At 34.7% G+C, this 20,784-nt stretch overlaps 1 protein-coding gene across 3 annotated transcripts in view; it reads left to right on the forward strand.

Annotated features, from left to right (window-relative positions):
* LAMA2 (laminin subunit alpha 2) overlaps positions 1–20,784 on the forward strand; it is a 541,014-nt gene that overhangs the window by 221,067 nt on the left and 299,163 nt on the right. For all 3 annotated transcript variants that reach the window (XM_014734836.3, XM_070223794.1, XM_070223795.1), the window contains exons 6-9: positions 1,964–2,053; positions 3,459–3,576; positions 9,125–9,303; positions 17,220–17,319. In XM_014734836.3, the coding sequence (XP_014590322.1) occupies positions 1,964–2,053; positions 3,459–3,576; positions 9,125–9,303; positions 17,220–17,319 (487 nt within the window). The remainder of the gene's footprint in view (positions 1–1,963; positions 2,054–3,458; positions 3,577–9,124; positions 9,304–17,219; positions 17,320–20,784) is intronic.

The following is a 20,784-nucleotide window of genomic DNA, read 5'->3' on the forward strand; positions in this document are numbered from 1 at the left end:
TTATGTCACTCCCTTGAATGCTGCTACACAACCAAGACACTATTACAAAGAGAGTCAATTCAGGCTATGATTCCATAAGGCAAATCCATGTTAACAGAATATCTACTATTTGACTAGAGGTGGAGGTGAAAGGAGTATTGTAGGGAGAAATTAAGATTGTGGGACAAAACACTTAGTTCTAGAATGATTCTGCTAAGTTCAGACTGTTGCCACCCGTTGCCAAATTGCTAAACCAGTAGGCTGAATATTGAAGGGCCACTCTTTTCACAGGTTGTGAATACCCCTCACATATTTTCTCCTCTCATTACTTAACTTGCCCACACTTAACCTCTCCATCATTGCAAAATCACCTTCAAATTCTATTATCCCCATAGAACACGCGGATGTTTGAGTGCCCTGTATTTTCCAAACCTGAAATTATTTTACCTCATATTAGATTTCAGCATATTGTAAATTGTCTTATACAGAAGTAATCATTATTTTCCAGCAATGTTTAGCTTCTTCACTTAAAAAAATCACTTTTAATTGTAATTTTGGCATGACTTAAAAATATATATGGAAGAAGACTGAATAATTTTGAAGTGAAATTTAATCTTTTCTGACAGTATATCTATCAGAGGAAAAAAAATCAATGGAAGTAAATGTGGTCTTTTTATCATCTTTTGCAGAAGGCAGAATGGGGGTTGGGGCACACATCTATTACTCATAACTTCATTGTACATGAGCCTTTGAAATAGTGCAGTAACATTTAACACAAAAATATGTTTTTTGAAAATACTCAAGTTCAGTAAATGCTACATATATATTTAAATATATAAAAATAGGATATTGAATTTCAGCTCCTCTTCATGACTCAAAAGTGAGGCATTACACATTTATATTTAAAACAGGCTTCCCAATTTTAAAAGCATCTACAAAAACTACTGTATCAGCTTTCTGAGCAAATATGCCCTATTTGTGTCTATATTATTGAGTGATGAAGTTAGTGAAAAGCAGACTTTTGCATTACCTAAACTTCCTATCAAGTTCCGTTAGTCTGAGGTCTAGGTTTATCAATAAGATAATGTGACAAAAATATTATAAAAGACACTATATGTAAACCACAAAAGCAAACAAAAATAAAAAAGAAGTAAAGGGAATTTATAGTCAGGGAACTAAGATTTGTGTTCACCTACTTATTTCTAAGTCTGTTTGGTCTTTTTCTTTTTCATGTGAATATGTGGAATAATGGAACTATCTGCCCTGGAGATGGTTATTTGGACTCCAGATGATAATGTGGAGTAATCTCATAATTATAAAATGTCATATACATATTAATTAAAATTCTAAAAACAGTCCAGTTCTGTCATTGCAATTAATCTTTAAAAAATAGCTAGGTAGATTAAAATAAGTAGAAACATAGCTCTATATTAACTTCAGATGGGAAAGTAATTGCATGGACATTTCAGCATAATAATAATAATAAAAAACAGTGTTTTATACATCTAGTTTACTCCTCACATTATGTGAAGTCAATCTTGCAGTTAGTAAATTTTTATTTCCTTGTTAATGTGGTTAAGAAATGTATTTTTATGGGCACATTCTTCTAAATTTGTTGATTCTTTTCAAATCCATCAAACAAAAGAGTCTGCATGTGATTCATGAATGCTGAAGTTACTATAAGACAATAAAAGAGGCTTTCTTTCAAGAAACTATGTAAGACGTACTCCAGCACGGACTTTGTACTGTCTGTGGGAAAGAAATTTCTAAAATGCCCACCTAACGTGGATTAGAGGAATTCTTTCTTTGTGCTATGATTGCCATGCAGTCCCTTCTGTGGGCCCTCAGTTGTCCTGCAGAAACACAATCGTGCTTCAAACTAAGGATAAAAGCCGAAAGTAAAGTTTTTAACCAAATATCTCCTTTTGTTACTTTCACCTTGCAGTCATCTTAACAGGATTTCTCTCTGGATTGCTTTTTGCAGTATTACTACTCGGTCAAGGATATTTCGGTTGGAGGGATGTGCATCTGCTATGGTCATGCCAGGGCTTGTCCACTTGATCCAGTGACAAATGTATGTATATTTATAGGACGCTTAGGCAAAATGAAGCTCTGAACTGTGAAATGCTTCATGAGAGGCTTTGCTGATAGGGACACTGTGAATGGGTGTCAGGTCCCCACTTAGACGGTGTAACAGAAAGCCCTGCCAGGGTGAAATAGAGCTGGCAGTTAGGATGATAGACTTTGAAGTCAGCCATCACAGTATCAGAAAGCAGATTAGTTTTTTTTCCAGAAAGGCTCCAAACTGGTGTATCTATTTTGAAAGTTCTCTAGCTATGACAGCTTGCTGTATGATTTAGCTTTAGAGAATGCCAGCCATCAATCAACATGACTATTTCTTTTAAAAGTTTTCATCAAAAAATTAATGCAAACAAATGAAAAATGTGCATGGAAGGAAATATAAATGGTCCTGGAACAGGAAGCTGAGGTAGGGCTGGGGCAGTCAGGACTGGGGTAGAAACAAATATTCAAGAGAGCATCGAAACTACCAGGCCAGAAAATGCTGGAAAGCTTTTGGGTTGAATTTTTCATTAATGACAATGCATTAAACAAACATAACATGAAAAGAAGATGAATGAATATCTATTTTTCTCAGTCACAAACAAACTGATGAAATACAAAATCATCTACTGTGTAGTATATGGAAGAAATATATTGAGTAGTAAGAGCAGTGAACTCGTACTATGTATAGATTTTTTTTCCTGCTAAAACTGTAATACAGATGGCATTTCTCCCAAAGCTAGTTCTCTGACTAATGCATTATAATGTTACCTCCTAGGGAAGGTTAAATGCCCTGGCATATGTGTCTGGGGAGGTCCGTGGTACTGCTTTCTGCCTGGGGTGGGTGCTTGCTATCAGGTTATCAGGTGTACAGATGGGCGGTATTTCCCAAGCTTTGAGAGCCCACAAGGTGACCTTGGAGGGCCAGTTCCACACGATGATTTGAGACTGGACTCGGAGCACACACAGCCAGGCGATTAGTCCTGGGACATTCGATTTCTATTATGCCCATGCCCCTGGAAGCCTAGGAACTACTCTCTCCCCTCTGCCCACACCCGCAAATGTTAACATTACTTTAAGGGAAGCCTTAGAATGGATACATCCAACTTAGAAAACCTGCAGATCTCAGGCATCAGAGAAAGGATCTCAGTCTTCAAGACCAGTGCCCCTGGGCCTCTGCTCTCTTCCAAGCCTGAGCCCAGTGATTCCAGAAACAGCCTGGACCTCTCTAAGCTGGTGTTGATCAAACATACCAGCTCCAAGGCTGGCACCTCTTCCTTCCCAGGCTGACAGGAGGTTTACATTTTGGTACATAGTCTAGAAACTTTCTCTTTTCTTCATTCTACCTTGCAGGGAAAGCTGCTCATTTGTGGTTCTAAAAACTGCTGCAAGTGTGCTTTTCCCTCTCTTTTTGACAGAAATCCCGCTGTGAATGTGAGCATAACACGTGTGGTGATAGCTGTGATCAGTGCTGTCCGGGCTTCCACCAGAAACCGTGGAGAGCCGGCACGTTCCTGACAAAAACGGAATGTGAAGGTGCGTTCCCGGGGGGCTGACCCATGTGCCATGCTTCCTTTGCCGGGACAGGTCATATAACCGTGTGGTGACGTAAGGGAAACTCGTGTTTCCGGCTTATATCTTTTATCTGGGGCCATAGCTGGTAAGTTCTTTTACACTGCTATTTCGGCTGTTCAGCTTTTCAGGGTTTTTTTTTTTTTCATATCGCAAATATTTACCAAACAACCTAGGAATTTACCACTGTGTGAGGATTATGAGAAATAGATAAGAGCATAGTATACACTTATTGTCATCAAGGTGAAACTGAAGCTTCTGGCATAACGTATATGTGTAGACTAATAGAAATATAAATAAACATTGAGCAAAACCCAGATGACATAGAGAATTGCCTTCTAAACACATATGTTTATAAAACGGTTCTGACACCAGAATAGCTCCAGATCCTTCTGCCTCTTCCCTTTGCAGCCCTCATTTGAAAATGAGCCCCTCCCCTAGTAAATAGCTTTTGAATACTCATCATCTGAAAAAGGGAGAAAAACCAGAGAGATTATACTCTACATGTTAGCACCAGTTTATTACCTGAATTTAAAAAAGCACTCTGATTCATTAATTAGACTATTAAAGGGGAGTGTCTGGGGTCCGTAACTGGGAAGAGTACAAGAGTGACAGGAAACAGAGAAGGTAAGAAATCAAATTTGTGCAAAAAGAATATTTATTTTAATAATAAGCACCAATATTTTAAATGTATGGTTTCTCATTAATAACAGTATAAAATGCTAATGTTAGAAATGGCATCAGTGATACTCATTAGCATAAACTATGCTATGGCATTTATTGGGCAGTGACAACCAAGAAAAAAGCCAGTAATGAAAAATAGGAAAACAACTGGCTACGCAAACATGTGCCAACAAATGCTCGTTCACACTTTAATATTATCACTTTTGAAGACCACCCATATGTCCAGTTTTTCCTGACAGGAAATGCCCAAAAAGTGTAGCAGATGACTTTACAGCCTGATGTTGCCAATTGGCCCAATGTGGTGAGGGGAAGCTGGAGAAACCCGTGTTTTTGGACATGTGCTCAGGCCAGGATGAGGCCTGCAAACAAAGGCTTATGCTGAACTATAAATCTAGACTGGCCACAAAGCCCCATTCATTTGAACTCAATTATGAATATTTTACTGAATCAGTCCTGACCATCTTTTTTCAGTTCAGTATGTGTATATGTTCTCCAAAGCAGGCTTGGTAGATGTTTTTTTAGTAATATCAATCCTATATATTTATTGAATAAAAAATGTTTATCGTGTATCAGGTGTCAGACATGATAGATCTTTAAAACTATTGAATCATAACAAACTTTAATCATAAAATATTACCCAACCATAAAATACATTTTATTTTCAGCTTAAGAGTCTGCATATACTATTGATGTCTTGAATCCTTTCCTTTTCTGCTCTCCCCTCTTCCGCCTTTTGGTCTGTGTCTGCCTGCTTATGAAGACCTTTTGGTTTAGAAATCACCCACCATTCCTGAGACATATCTGGAGGAATGGGCCGCCCCACCCATGGTCCTAGACCGGCTTCGGATGTCCAGACTTTGTGTTCTTCAACACCCCCCCGCCCCGTTCCTGACAGCCCCTCGGCTTCTCCACAGCTTCTCCCAATGAGAGTAGATAGTCATTCCTAAGAGTGAATTTAAGTCAAATGCCACCCATGGATATTTGCTCTCAAACTTCTATTTTAATTCAGTTTCCCTTCTGCTTGTGGAACATCCACAGTCACAAGTGGGAGTGGCATTTGAGGGTGGGGATCCTCCCTGTGGTCTCCGATCATCCATCACGCAGTTGTAATTAGGGAATGTTTAGTGGATCTGCAAAATCCTTTACCACTCTGTGAGTGTAAACAAGGAACCAAAAAGGACAGATCAAACTTGTTAGCAAAGGGATGGACAAAGCAACGCGAAAGGAGATTTCCACTTGCTACTATACACATTTTTTTCTTGGATTATTGTTTTGTTTTTTTTATTAAAGACTGGCACCTGAGCTGGCATCTGTTGCCAGTCTCCTTCTTCTCTTTTTTATTTCCTTCTCTCCAGAGCCCCCCAGGACATAGTTGTATATTGTAGTTGTGGTCCTCTGGTTGTGCTATGTGGGACACCACCTCAGCATGACCTGATGAGCGGTGCCATGTCTGTGCCCAGGATCCAAATCAGTGAAACCCTAGGCTGCCGAAGCAGAGCACAAGAACTTAACCACTTGGCCACTGGGCTGGCCCCCACATTTTTTAAATAGTGGAATTAAGAAACAATTTTATGGGGCTGGGCCAGTGACGTAGTGGTTACATTTGGCATGCTTCACTGAAGTGGCCCAGGTTTACGAGTTTGGATCCCAGGCACAGACCTACACCACTCATCAGGCCATGCTGAGGCAGCATCCTATATGCAAAATAGGGGAAGATGGGCACGGAGGGCACAGATGTTTGCTCAGGGCCATTCTTCCTCACAAAAAAGAAAAGGAACCAATTTTATGTTTCTTTGTGGAGCAGATAGGAGATTGTATTTCCAAATTGAAAAATAAACTTTTTTTTTTTTAAATCTACAAATTAAAGATGGGGGTTGTAACCATAAAACCTTGTATAAATATAGTGCTTTTGGCAATGTATGCATTCTGAAAAGCTTATATGAAAATTTTCTTTTCCAAGTTGAATTGTGTTTCAATCACCTACTAGTTAGAAAAATCTTTCTGTAACGTGACAAATCCTTTTATAAGATAAATAATTTCTTTGTAATTCATTTGAATTTAATTTGGATTTTCGTCAGTCTAGCTTATTTAAGGCAGGATGTGACTCTGAAGAGCAAGAAATATTCATTCCATTGCTAAACCTGAACTCAAGGACAGTTTCATATCATGTGTCTTGGACATTGTGTGAAATTGCAAACTGCTGATGACAGAGAGAAAATGGCTCTTTGTGAGTAGGTGGTATCCATGTCCTCTGGGCTATAGATGGAGAGCTGTGCAGCCACAAGGCCTTTAACCAGCAACCAGGCCTGAGGCAGAGAGCTCCCTGCAAGGGCTGTGACAGGGACAGCTCATGCATCAGTATTTTACCTTCATGAGTTCATGGTTATAAATACTCTCGGCAGCACTAATTCCAAATCGTGTGAGAATAAATTTGTATTACTCTGCATTTCTCTCTATTTATATTGGCAGCAGAAATTTTGACTGTTTCTTGCAACGTATTTTTACAACAGGATTTTTAAGAATTCTTGTTCATTGTCCTGAAGATATAAAACTGCTTATGATGCCTGGTGATTTATATTTATTACTCCATGGTCCCTAGAATAAAGTTTGAAAACTCTCCATTGATATAGCAAGACTACTGTATTCTGAATCAAAAGTCAGCAGACTGTTATTGCCACCAACACGACAAGGAGATAATATCCTTACTATATTAAGAGAGCTTCCATACCAATAAGAAAAAGTCGATAAATCTGTTAAAAATGAGCAAAGATCAAAACAGTCATTTCTCAGGAAAAGAAATGCCTGATAACAATAGAAAACGATGATCACACTTACTCATAATTAAGGAAGTACCAATTAAAACAATGAAAATCCTCTTTTTAACTTATCAAAGTGTTATCTCTTCCATTCAATGATGGCTTGAAAGCTTTCCATGTCCAGGAACTGGATTAAAACGGTTGATGACACAGTGTTGGTGAGGCTCTACAGAAAGACTTCTATCAAATCTATTGAAGGGAGAGTCATCTGACATAGCATTTTTGGAGTGGAATTTTGCAAGTTCATTAAAATAAAAATTTTACATGCCCTTTGACCAGAAATTATACTTGCAGGAATTTAGCCTATAGAGCTACTCATGGAGTTCTACAGGGCATATTATCATAATCTTTGTCTTTAGTACCCAATTGCTAATGCTACCGCTACTAACATTTCTGGAGCTGAGTATTTACTATGCATGAGGCGTTGTGCTCCGTGTTTTGCATTCTCAAAACAACCATAAGAGATTAAGTACTAAAATGACGCTAAGACTTGAATTTTCTCCTCAAAGTCACTCAGCTGGCAAATGGGAAGCAGTCTAACATTAGAATCCTCACTCCTACCCCCACCTCCATGTCCTCCTAGTTTGTGTTCAGTGCTATTTATAAAGGAGAAATCTGGAAACAAGATAACTGCCCATGAATAGGGACCTGGTAAATACTTGCATTGGAGAAGTACCCTGTGTAGCCTTAGGGGAAGCATATGCTGATAGACAAAGAGCCGTACCATTTACTGTTAGTGAACGGAAACGGTTCAGGACATCTATAAATGTCCTCCCTTGTGGAATAAAAAAGATTGAGCCGTGTGTGTGTATGTATGTGTGTGTGTGTGCATGTGCGCGTGTGTGCTCACACACTAAGAAACTCAACATCTGAGGGAGGAGTCTCTGCAAAATATATCCTTTCCCTTGTTCCCATCCTAAAATAAATTCTACTCATTTCTCAAAACCTCACCCAGTTCTTTCTAGGGAAGCGATTTTTCACTTCTCTAAACTCCTGTAAAGTGATGTGAAAAAGAAAAAGATGAGGAAGAGGGGAAGGGGAGGAGCACAAGGAGAGGGGAGGCGGAGACATCAATTGGGAACTTATTGATAAGGCATTATGCTAATGATTTTACATGCGTTTTTCTCACTTAATGCTTTTAAGTATCCCTATCTGGCAATTACTGTTGACCACTCCACGTCTTATATGGAAACTGAGCCTTAGTGAAATTAAGAAGCTTCCCACATCACGGGACTACTAAGTAGTAGGGAGAACCCCCAATCCAAGATGGAGTGATCTCAGCTGCTAAGCAAACCAGCTCTCTTGTTGTCCTGATTATGGCCCTGAGACATCCTGTTTCTCTCATTAGGTTGAACTGGAAGGGAACTGGGCAGTGGTGAGCCATGAGGACTCTGACCTCTGGCTTTAGAGTGGTTTCCAGCACTGATTTGGTTACCTTTGCAAGTTACTTCTCTGTGCCTCAGGTTCCTAACATATGAAAGGAGGTTCATAATATTACCTAACTCATAAAGCTATTTTGAGGATTAAAGAACATGGCATAAAGAACCCCCTAAGTTTTAGTTATCATTAGTTGTAAAACTATATTCTAAACGTCCTTTTTTACCCATAGGATCTAAGGCAGAGATTCACATATAGTAATTATTCATTACAGATTACCTGAGTGTTAATCATGCAGTGCCATAGTTCAATAATTTGTTTGTCATAATGGGAAATTATATGTTGAACCATAGGAAATTTCTGTTTTGCAAGATAAAATTAGTAAAAACTGTGAATTTCATACGACTCGGCTTAATTTATATGCTTTAATTATTTCAAGTTCCATTAAAAAGTGTGAATTTATTAATATATCCAATAAATCAAAATACTTTCTGCGTACTTTTGTACTGATTATATATATGTATACTAACAGTAATATAGTTTCCAATTTAGTATAAAAATCTATTATATAACAGAAAATGATTTTTAAATATATCTGAAATTAATATTTATGAATTTATTTTTCCCTAATCCAGCATGTAATTGTCATGGGAAAGCTGAAGAATGCTATTATGATGAAAATGTTGCCAGGAGAAATCTGAGTTTGAATATACATGGAAAGTATGTTGGAGGGGGTGTATGCATCAATTGTACACGAAACACTGCTGGGATCAACTGTGAGACATGTGTTGATGGTTTCTTCAGACCCAAAGGGGTAAAGTATGCTTTTCATTCATGAAGTATTATTTTTGGCTTTTCCATACAAAGATATATCATATGGAGAAATAATTTTGATAGACTTCAATTTCTAAAAGGTGACTAGGAACGTTTCATAATGGAAACTGATATAAATATTTGAGGATGTGGTGTAAAACATTTCCATCTCTCCAGAAAGTCCCATTGTGTCTCATTCCAGTCAATTCCACCCCCAGGCAAACTCTGTTCTGATTTGTAGAACATAAATTAGTTTTGCCTCTTAGAGAACTTCATAAAAATGAAATCATAAAGTACATACACTTTTGTGTCTTCCTTCTCTCACTCAGTATAACATTTTAAGGTTTCTCCATGTTGTGTGCATCAATAGTTAGTTCTTCTTTAAAGAAATTGCTGGGTAGTGTTCCTTTACATGAACGTTCCTTAATTTTTAATCTGCTATCCTGTTGGTGAATATTTGGGTCATTTCCACTTTTGGGTTAGCTCCTATAAAACAATTTTATATGTCTTTTTGTGATCATGTTTTATTTCTCTTGTGTAAATATCTGGGAGTAGAATGCTTGTTTTGTAGGATAGGTATATGTTTGACTTTATAAGAAACTGCCAACATTTTGCCAAATTATTAATAACATTTTACATGTTCACCCAAAATGTGAGTTCCACTTCTTCCATATCATCACTAATATTTGGTGTTGACCATCTTTTTGAATTAGCCATTTTAGTGGGTGTGGGTGTAGTGGGTGCGGCAGGTGGGTATTTGGCGGCCACTGAGTCCTTCCCATCAATGCTGGTGCTACAGGAGATCTTCTGTTATGGATTTACAGCAGATCCCCTTATGGATTTAATTGTCATTTTAGGTGCTTATTGGCTGCTCCTATATCTTCTTTTGTGAAGTGTCTGTTCAAGTCAAGATGTCCTTTTTTTATTCTAGAAATATTATAATTTTAACTTTTAGGACTATGGCCCATCTCAAGTAAATTTTTGTGTATTGTGTGAAATAATGATTGAGATCTACATGATTAACTTGTTATTCCAGCACCATTTTTTTTTTTTTGAAAATGCTTTCTTTTTCTCCTTTGAATTGCTTTGAGGCTTTTGTTGAAAAGCTATTAATTACGTGGGTCAATTTCTGTTGGTCAGTTTCTGGAGCCCCAGTTCTGTTCCATGGATGTATTTGTCCATCCTTATGCTAACAGTACACCTACCTTGATTACTCTGGCTTTATAAGCCTGGAATTCAGAAACATAAGGGCGCTGACTTTATTCTTCCTTTTGAAGATTGTTTTGGCTACCATAGGGTCTTTACTTTTCCGTACAAATTTTTGAATCAACTTGTCAATGACAGAAATGTTAGTTGGGATTGTTGGATAGACTCGAAATACAAATACGGAGAGAACTCACACTTTAACGGTATCGAGTCTTCCAATCGATGAATTTGGTATGTCTCTCCACTTATTTACATCTTCTTCAATTATTCACAGCAGGGTTTTCAATGCAGAGATCTTGTACGTCTTGTGTGAAATTTAATCCTCAGTATAATGTTTTGTATTACTGTAAAAAATACTTTTTAAATTGTTTAATGTTATTGTTAGAAGGATTTTGACTATTGACCTTGTATCCTATATCCACGCTAAGTTCATTTATTAATTCTGGTACTTTTAAACTAGATTATTTAGAAGTATACACATAAACATCATAGTTCCTGTATATAAATTGAAGTTTATTTCTTCCTTTGCAATTTTTATGACAATGTTAGCTAAAAATGGTGACAGTAAACATCTTTCTTCTCGATTTTAAAGAGAAACATGGTATTTCACCCCTGGGCATGGTGTGAGCTGCAGGTTTTTCATAAATGCTCTGTATCAGATTCAGTCGGTTCCCTACTACCCCGAGGTTTCTGAGAATTTGTGTAATATAGAGGGATTGAATTTTGTCAAGTGCTTTTCTTAATTTACTTAAATGAACATAAGAATCTTCTCCTTTATTCTGGTAACCTGGTTAATGTGCACTGATTGTTTTTTTAAAATATTAAACCCACTTCCCGTCTGTGAGATAAACCCCACTTGGTCATGAAATATTATTTTTTTTATTTATTGGAGAATCCAATATGCTAATATTGGTTAAGAATTTTTACATTTTCTCATAAGGGATATTGGTATGTAATTTTACTTTCTTATAATGCTTTTGTGGGTTTTTGTATTGGGGTATAATAGCTTCAAAAAAGGAGTTGAGATGGGGCCAACCTGGTGGCATAGTGGTTAAGTTCACACACTCTGCTTTGGTGGCCCAGGTTTTGTGGGTTTGGATCCCGGGTGTGGACCTACACAATGCTCATCCAGCCATGCTGTGGTGGTGTCCCACGTACAAAATGGAGGAAGACTGGCACAGATGTTAGCTCAGTGACAATCTTCCTCAAGCAACAAGAGGAAGGTTGGCAACAGATGTTAGCTTAGGGCAAATCTTCCTCACCAAAAAAAAAAATAAATAAATGAGTTGGGAAATGCTTCGTCTTTCTCTGCTTTCTAAAATATTTTATGTGAGATTGGAATTAATTTTTTTTTAGATGTTTGATAGAATTCCCTAGTTAAACTATCTTGGACTTCAGTTTTCTTTTCTTTTTTTCCTTTTTTGTAGGAAGAATTTTAATAATGAATTCAATTTTGTTATTAGATACAGAAGCTAGATAGGTTTTGTATTTTTTCTTGGTTCAGTTTTGATATATTGTATTTTTCAGAGTTTATTTCATATAAGTTGTCAAATTTGTTGGCAGAAATCTTTCTCAATATTCCCTTTTTATGCTTTAAAAGTCTATGGTATTTATACTGATACCCTCCCTTTAATACTAAAATTGTTAATTTATGTTTTTTCTCTTTTTTTTTATTTGTCACTCATGATGGGTTTATCAATTTCCTTAAAATTTTTCAAAAAACAGTTTACCCTTTTCTTATTTTTTCTCTATTTATTGATTTCTCCTCATGTTTACTATATTATTTCTTTAATTTGTTTTGGGTTTAAATTTCCTATTCTTTTACTACCTATCAACTTAGAAACTTAGATTATTGATTTTAAACCTTTCTTCTTTTCTAATATAAGCATTTAAATGTAAATCTCCCTCTAGTAGGATCTTTACCTGCTTCTCATGAGCTCAGAAATGCTTTATATTCATTATCATTTATTTAAAATAACTTCTAATGTCTCTTGTGATTTCTTCTGTTGTTTAATTTCCAAATATTTGAGCTTTATTAAATATCAGATTTTTATTGAGTTCTATGCTGAGTGTCTTATACTCTGAGAACATTCTCTAAGATGCCAAACTTTAGAGGAGTTTTGAGATTTCTCATATGGCTCAGCGCCTGCTCTCTTGGTAAACGAACGTATGCACTTGGGAAGAATATTTATCCTGAAGTCTTTAATCGCTATAAATGTGGATTTGTCCAATCCATGGTTGTCGGTTCTTACCTTTCATTTTGTCAGTATTTCTTCATGTTCTTTGAAGCACTATTAGGCGCTACTCATTTAGAATTTTTTATATCTTTATGTATTTTATGTCACAACTTGACATTTTAATAATTATGAAAGTCTCCACTTTATCTCAGGTAAAAATTTTTGTCATAAAATCAGCTTTGTCTCCTATCAAGGGTAGCTGCACCCGCTTACTCCTTGCATAGTAAATATTTTTCCATTATTTTATTTTCAATCTTTACATTTTTATTTTAAAGCAGGTCTCTTATAAACAGCAAAACAGGTGGGCATTGCTTTTTTATCCTGACAACCGTTGTCTTTTAAACAGCGTGTTTAGCCCCTACATTTAATGGAATTAATGACATGGTGGAGTTTGCTGTTTGTTTTCCATTTGCATAAAATTTTTGTTTGCATTCTTCCTTTTCTGTCTTCTTCTGTGTTAAACAAATCTTTCTCAGTGTTTCATTTTATTTCATGTATCGTCTTTTTAGCTGCACTCCTCTGTATTATTTTTCAGGTTACACTATTGTGGTTGCAGTTTATCTTTTTAACTTTTCAGTGTCATTCAGAGTAACTAATATAACACTTCACATATGGTTAAAACTCTAACGATAGTATAGTTCTAATTTTACCTCTTTTAGGCTATTGTTTTCATATATTGCACAATGTTGTAATTTTTGTTTGAAGTCACTTTTCTTTTAGAGAAATGAGAAGAAAAAGAAGACAGTTTTGCATTAACCATATATTTGTCGTTTCCAATACTTTTCCTTTCTCCCTAGGTTCTATCTGGTATCATTTCCCTTCTGCCTAAAGAACTTCCCTTAACATTTTTTTGGAAGTGCAGAACTTCTAGTGACGAATTCTTTCGGCTCTGTTTTATCTGAAAATGTCTTTATTCTACCCCTCTGATTGAAGGATATTTTCATCTTAAGAATGTTTTTCTTTCAGCATTTTAAAAAAGTAGAATTTTCTGGATTTCATTTATTCTTATGAGAAGGCAGCCATCATTTGTATTTTTGTTCTTCTATATATAATGTGTTTTTAATTCTCTGACTGATTTCAAGATATTTTCTTTATATTTTCCTTTTAGCAGTTAGACCATGTATACACAAACGATGGCCTCTAGATCAGATTTGGTCCATGGCTTATATTTCTCTGTCCTGCAAACAAAGAATGTTTTTCACATTTGTAAAGATTTGTTAAAAGGAGGAGAAGCAGGAGGAGGAAAAGAGAAGAAGAAGGGGAAGGGGGAGGAGATGGAAGGGAAAGAAGAAAAAGAAGAACAAGATTAAGAAAAAGAACAAGATGGACAAGAACAAGAAGAAAGAGGAGGGGAAGGAGGAGGGGGAGAATGAGGAGAAACAGATCTTTGGAGCTCTGCTCTCTCTTCTCCTTCTGAGACTCAGCTACGTTCTTATCAGGTTGCTTGACTATGTCCTGTAGGTTACTGAGGCTGTGCTAATTCAAAAATTTTTTTGCTTTATTCCTCAGATTGAATAATTTCTATTTATCCGTACTGTTTTTCCCCTGCCATCACTGATCTGCTGTTAAGCACATCCAGTTAATTTTTTAATTGAGATATTTTACTTTTCAGCTTTCTAGAGTTACTATATTTTTCTATAGTTTCTATTTCTCTGCTGAAATATTCCTTATATTCACTCATTATAAACATTACTTCCTTTATCTTCTTGGGCCTATATAAAGTACCTAGATAAGTTCTTTTCTGCTAATTTCAACACCTAGGACACCTCAGCGTCTGCTTTTATTGATTTGGTTTTTATTGAATAAGGACGGCACCTTGTTTCTTCAGGAGAAACAGGAATCCTGTCTAGTAACATGATTTACAGGAAATTACGGATACTACAGTGTAGTGACAGGATTCTGTTATCTTCCACTGAAGATTTTTGAATTTTGTTCTAATTGGTAGGCAACTTACTGATTGATGACCATGAAATTGTGGTGGCTTACTTTTACACTCTGTTAAGGTAGACAAATAGAAAGCTCAAGGTATAGCTACCCTTTCTAACTTGGGTGACAACTCCAGTTCTGTTTACTTTATGGTGTGCAGACCTGAAAACTGCTCAGGTCATTCAGCTTTCCAGCCATTACTTTCCACTGGATTCCTTGGAGTCTCCTGAATGGATGTACAATGAAGGGATCAGTTAAACATTTGAGGGGTGTGGATATGCAGATTTTGGTGCTGCCCGACTATGAACTTGGATCTTGGCTAGTGTATTTTTTTTCTTTCAAACCTCAAATCCTTCTAATTTCTGCCTGCTTTTGGTTATTATCCTAGGCCCTCAAATATTTGATTATTATATTTTGTCCAGAATTTGTAATTATTATCTGAGTGTGGATCCAACCCATACAAGACACTCCCCCATTGGAAGCTTGATCAAATTTTTATTACAAGTCAAGTAATTAAGTGAATTTGAGCAGAGATTATGGTATTTTAGTACTTATAAAAATACTTATTCTATGTTGTATGTTAAAAAATTCAAATCATTGCCGTGTTTAATATTTGGGTAGAAATCTATTGTGTTTTTATGAGGATATAGAAAGAAAAGTTTTGTGCAGAACAATTTTATAGCTAAATAACTTATCTCTACAATAGTCTTAAAATTATTGTCTTAAAATCTGATTTTAGATTTATCCATTAAATACATATAGTTAATAGTTAAATTAAATATATATGTGTAAATATATATATAATGTAATGTTTACTTTGAGGACTAATTAGTAATCTAAATTATTATTTTAATAAAATTTAGAATTAAATTTAAAGTAAATATACTTATAGACTTTCAATTACCACAAAGAGAGATAATGAATTAGGAAGCTTTGGTTTACTCAAGTTCATCATTGAAATCATAAATCATATTTATAAGAGCCAAGATTTTACCCAAAAGAAATTTTTTGCCATATGCCCACAGAGGGTTTTTTGGGTTTTTTTTTCATGTCTTGGTGGTTTTCTCTGGGTAGAAAGCCCTTCTTCCAATTCCACTCTCAAATTGCTACTCATACATCAAACTCCAGTCTACATGTCACCTTTTCTTGAAGGATTGCTTGACTTCATTGTCGTGTGTTATTACTCCCTCCTCTTTTGCCCCCCAATGCTCTGGTTGTATGTCTATTTTATCACTTGGCACATTCTACTTAATCAGTCTTTCAAGTCTGTTATTTCTGTAAGCTTATTGGAAGCAGAGATCAGCCCTTACCTATCTGTGCCTTGCACAGTCTTTACGTCATAATGAAGGATGAATGAATATGTCTTAAACAAAAGATGATGTTGAAACTGATCTGTGAACATAGTTGATTTATATTCTGTCAGACATGTAAATAGCTCTCTGTTTATGACACTAACTTATATTAGCATGCAAGTTTACAAGTTTTCATTTATAAATTAAGCCAGATATATATGTATATAAAATCTGTATTTTGTGGAGGAAATATATATTCAATAGTATTTCAGTATTTCCTAGGCAAGTTTAATTATTTTTTTGTTCTTATCCTATTGCATCTGAAAAATAAATGTTGATATACAGTATATTAGCACAGTCTAGTTTTAATTAAAATATTCTAACATTAAAAGCTATTAGATATATTGAGTATTTAATATATCTGAGGAATCTTATGAGATGCTTTACATGTTATTCTTTTTAATTTTAATTTAATAGCATCACTATATTCCTATGATTATCCTCATATTACAAGAAAGTAATTAAGTTGCACAAGGCCACATAGCCAGTAAGTGTCCACAATGGGATCTGAGCTCGTTTTTTTAATTATGGAGCCAACATTGTTTCCCCCCCAGGTTATGCTATCTCCCCAGAAAACCAAATTTTTATTTAAATATTTAACATTATCCTTTTTCAAACACCAGATACCAACTTATACTTAATTAATCACACTATGATCAATATGAAAAAAGTTCCTGAAAAATAGATTTTGGAGAAAATGACTGGTTTTGAATTATGTTGTAATTTTAAAAAACACAATCAGGAAGACTTTATTATGGAATGCGTATTAGAGAAGATCAAACAAATATTGTTATTTTTCTTTGTTATGATATTGGTACTGTGATTATAATAAAAGAAATAGGTGCATACTGAAATGTGTAGGGGTTAAAAAATTCTTTATCTGGAATTTTCTTTAAAAGCTTCAGCAAAGGATAAAAAGTGATTAAACTTATATGGCAAAACCTTGACAAGTTCAATCTAAACAAATATATCGAAGTTTATTGTACTATCCTCTCTACTTTTACATATCAATTTTGAAGAAATGGATTTTAGAAATTGCAAATACATACTAAAGATAGTTTCTTTTGTTATAATTTTCTCTCTATAATTTATTACTATGTATTATTAATATTAATTTGTCCTTAAAAGTCTACTGAATTGAAAAATATTGGTGTTTTCCTTACACTTGAATAAAAGCATTTTAATATTTTCATTAGGTATCTCCAAATTATCCCAGACCGTGCCAGCCATGCCACTGTGATCCAGTTGGTTCCTTAAATGAAGTCTGTGTCAAGGATGAGAAACATGCTCGACGAGGTGAGAGCTTGGGACAGGCCATTGTTGTGATAAAAGGACAACTGAAAGGAGAACATTTGGCAGTAAATTTCACTCACTTGAAAATTTATTCTTATATCTATCAATGTTCCTTCTAGGAAGCAATTTTTTATTCATCTAAATAATTAACTTCATGTTTAAGTATAATGCCTTAAAAGCTAAAAGAGTTGAATAATTTGTTTTGCCTCATATATATATGTATATACATATTTACATATCTGTGAATATATATATATGTTTTCTGGTCAATCACAAATCTGTAGTGTATGTAATTTTTTTATGTCTTAATATTTATTAGTTTTGTAGTTTTTATGGTTTCTAGTGTGAAATGACAGCATTCATTGAGAGATGTGTGTGCCACAAGGGGAGGAGCGAACAGAGACCACAGACTGAGATGTAGTCAATAATATGGAAAGCAAAAAAGTGTACATGAAAGCCTAAAAAAGGTAGCGGTCATGAGTTAATGAAGGGAAAGAGTCTGACACTAATTTAAGCCAAATACTTGCATTGAAGATTGAAATTCCTGATGAACTCCAAACAGAAAGGAATCAATGGCCAAAGTAACTCTTTGATGTAAAGGACTGAGGAGTTACTTCCAGAAGAGTTGCTTGCCAAGGTTAAGTAGAAAATTCACAGAAGGTATCTGGAACAGTTTCCTTATATATCTAAGAGTGGAGTCTTCTCTTCTTAGGAAAGACTAAAATAAATCATGGCTGCCATATATGTTTTCCCCCCAGTGACTTTCAAATTAAAAGAGAGGCAATATTTCTTTGGCACAGTTTTACCTGCTGTCTTGATAAAACTTTAGGATTATCAATTTAAAGCCTATAGCCTTAAATCTGAAAAGATTAAAAAACTTATTTTAATATTCAAATGGTGAATTATTGAGTTAATTTTTCATTTCATAGGCCCTTATGTTTTTATAGTAATAACTAAATAGCATTATTTTCTGTAATGTCATTTAACTTTCTCCCATACTTTTAAAATGTTAAGTATATCATTGTTGAAAAAGTGATAAAAAATAGAAAAGTAGAAAAATAAATATACAGTGCTGTGGCAATTCAGCATAAATACTATTATTGACACAGCACCTAAATCATACATTACTATATGAGTTACCATAATTTATTTACCCACTCAATTTTATGTAAGATTGTTTCTAATTTTGATTATTGCAACCAATGCTTTAATGAAGATATTTGAATATAAATATTTTCAATTATCATAAAAAAATACGTAGTAAAATGAAAGTTTAACAGTAGGAAAGGGAATAAAATAAATTGCAGTAGTGTCCTCTTCAACCTATTCACCTCAGTTTCATTTTAAAATTTAATCACATTTAGCCTCTTCTCCTGTTAAGTTCTTTTGAAAGAACTTATCGTCTAAATAATATTTTTAGTATTTTTCATCTCCAATAAATTTTGCTTTTGACTCTCCATCTTGAAAGACGAAGGAATCTTTCATTCACACTGCCTCCTTCCTTCTCTCCACCATTCATACATTTTTATTATGTATTGCTTCTATAGTATCTTTATCATGTTAAATAAAAGCTTAAATCTCTTATTTCATGATCCATTAAATTTAGACTCGATCTTTTGAGGTCCTACTATGCCAGCTGAGAAAAAACCATCCCTACACTCTCCACTGATCTTCCAACCCACTTGAATATGTCTGTCAGTTGCATCTTTATCTTTTAAGTGATTGTACAGTTATATTTGGTTCTATACCAATAATTAATTCTTCTAATTTTACAATTGAAATGCAATAATCAAAATTTATAATATTATAATTAGATATACATTATTCAATATAAACTTGAGTTCCAAAATTGGGCACATACCCATAATATATTTTTATCTTCATGTTTGGTGTGATGTTCTCTTTAGGAAAAAGCCTAAGATGTAGCCTAATGCTTTGGACTTCCTTAGTCACTATGACTAACCAGAGAGTGAGAAACGATATTCCAGTATCTCATTGGCATTAACCTGATTACTAGAGAAATGATTACCTTTGGTGTAAGGTGTTTTTTCCCCCATAGATTTGTAAGAGCTCTTTAAATATTAAAAACAATAATAGTATGTCATATTTGTTATGAACAAGTTCCAGAATTTGTTTGTGTTTCATTATCGATAAGAATTTTTAATACATGAAACAAATTTTATATAATCACCTATTACAATTCAGATAAACATCTTTAGCTATAATAGTGACATTATGCTAAGATTATTATATACATTAGTATTTTTTTATTCAATTTCTTCCATATCTTTATCATTCTAAAGCTGTCCTCTCTCCCAAGATCAGACGAATGTATTTATTTTCTTAATTTTTCTGATTTTTACTTTATGATACTTAATTTCTTAATCAATCTGAAACTTACTTTAGTATATTTTACAAAGGAACTTTCTATTTTGTTTTTCCCGTAGTCTCTTTTAGGTTCATCTAATATAGTTAAATTCGTATAATTTTTTCTTTAAACTTATTAAATATATTTATTTCTTATTCTGTACCTCCTAGGAGCACTCTCCATTATCTATAGGAGACTGATTCTGCACTTTGATTTTTGTGCTGACTCTTACTCAGTGGGGCCTTGTTTTCTTGTGTATTTCATGATTGTGAATGTGTGTGTGTGTTCTCATGCGTGTATTTCCTAGTTTCTCCTTTCAGGAGCCTTATAAAGTTCTCTGATATGACCTCCTAACCTGAGTAGTTACCTAGAATTTGTCTTTTGTTCCTTAAAACCATGCTCCATGTCCTAGTCTAGCTAATCAGAATCAGTCAACTCCAGGAAAGACACTAGCTTAAGAGCTAACTTATTCCTTTAGAATGTCATTTTTTTGTAGTTTCTGATCTACAAGAATTTCCTTGTCTCATACCAGCACAATCATTCTATCTATCTATCCGTTTCTTTAATTTTATCCTGTATTGTCAGGCATTCTGAACAAGGGTCTTTGGACATCTAATTCACAGTATTTCCAGAAACAGACATTGAGATAGACATGATTATTACATGGAGTACATCTACACTTAGTCCCACTGTCTGGAAATTTTAACATTAGAAGTAAATGTTAACTTTTTGGAATACTTTTACAACCTTTGTTGAAATGATCAGATTTCTTTTCCATTTGACCTATGAACATGTTATGTAAAACAATCAACTTATGAATATTAAACAATATTTATATTACCAGAATAAAATCTTGTTGGTCATCATGGAAGGTTCTTTTAATGTACTGTAAGATTCAGTTTGGTGTTTATTCTATTTAGGATTTTGTCATCTGGGTTCATATGTTAAATTGGTTGTGCCAACAGTGCTGCCTTGGCCAATCACTTCATTTCTCTCTGCCTTGGTTTCCTCATCTGTGAAATGGGAAACATAATAGTGCCTACATCATCTTGATGTTTTAAGTATTAAAAGAATTAGCCCATGTGTAGTGTTAACGCTAG

The sequence above is a fragment of the Equus caballus genome, chromosome 10 (assembly GCF_041296265.1).
Source record: "Equus caballus isolate H_3958 breed thoroughbred chromosome 10, TB-T2T, whole genome shotgun sequence".
NCBI lineage: Eukaryota > Metazoa > Chordata > Mammalia > Perissodactyla > Equidae > Equus > Equus caballus.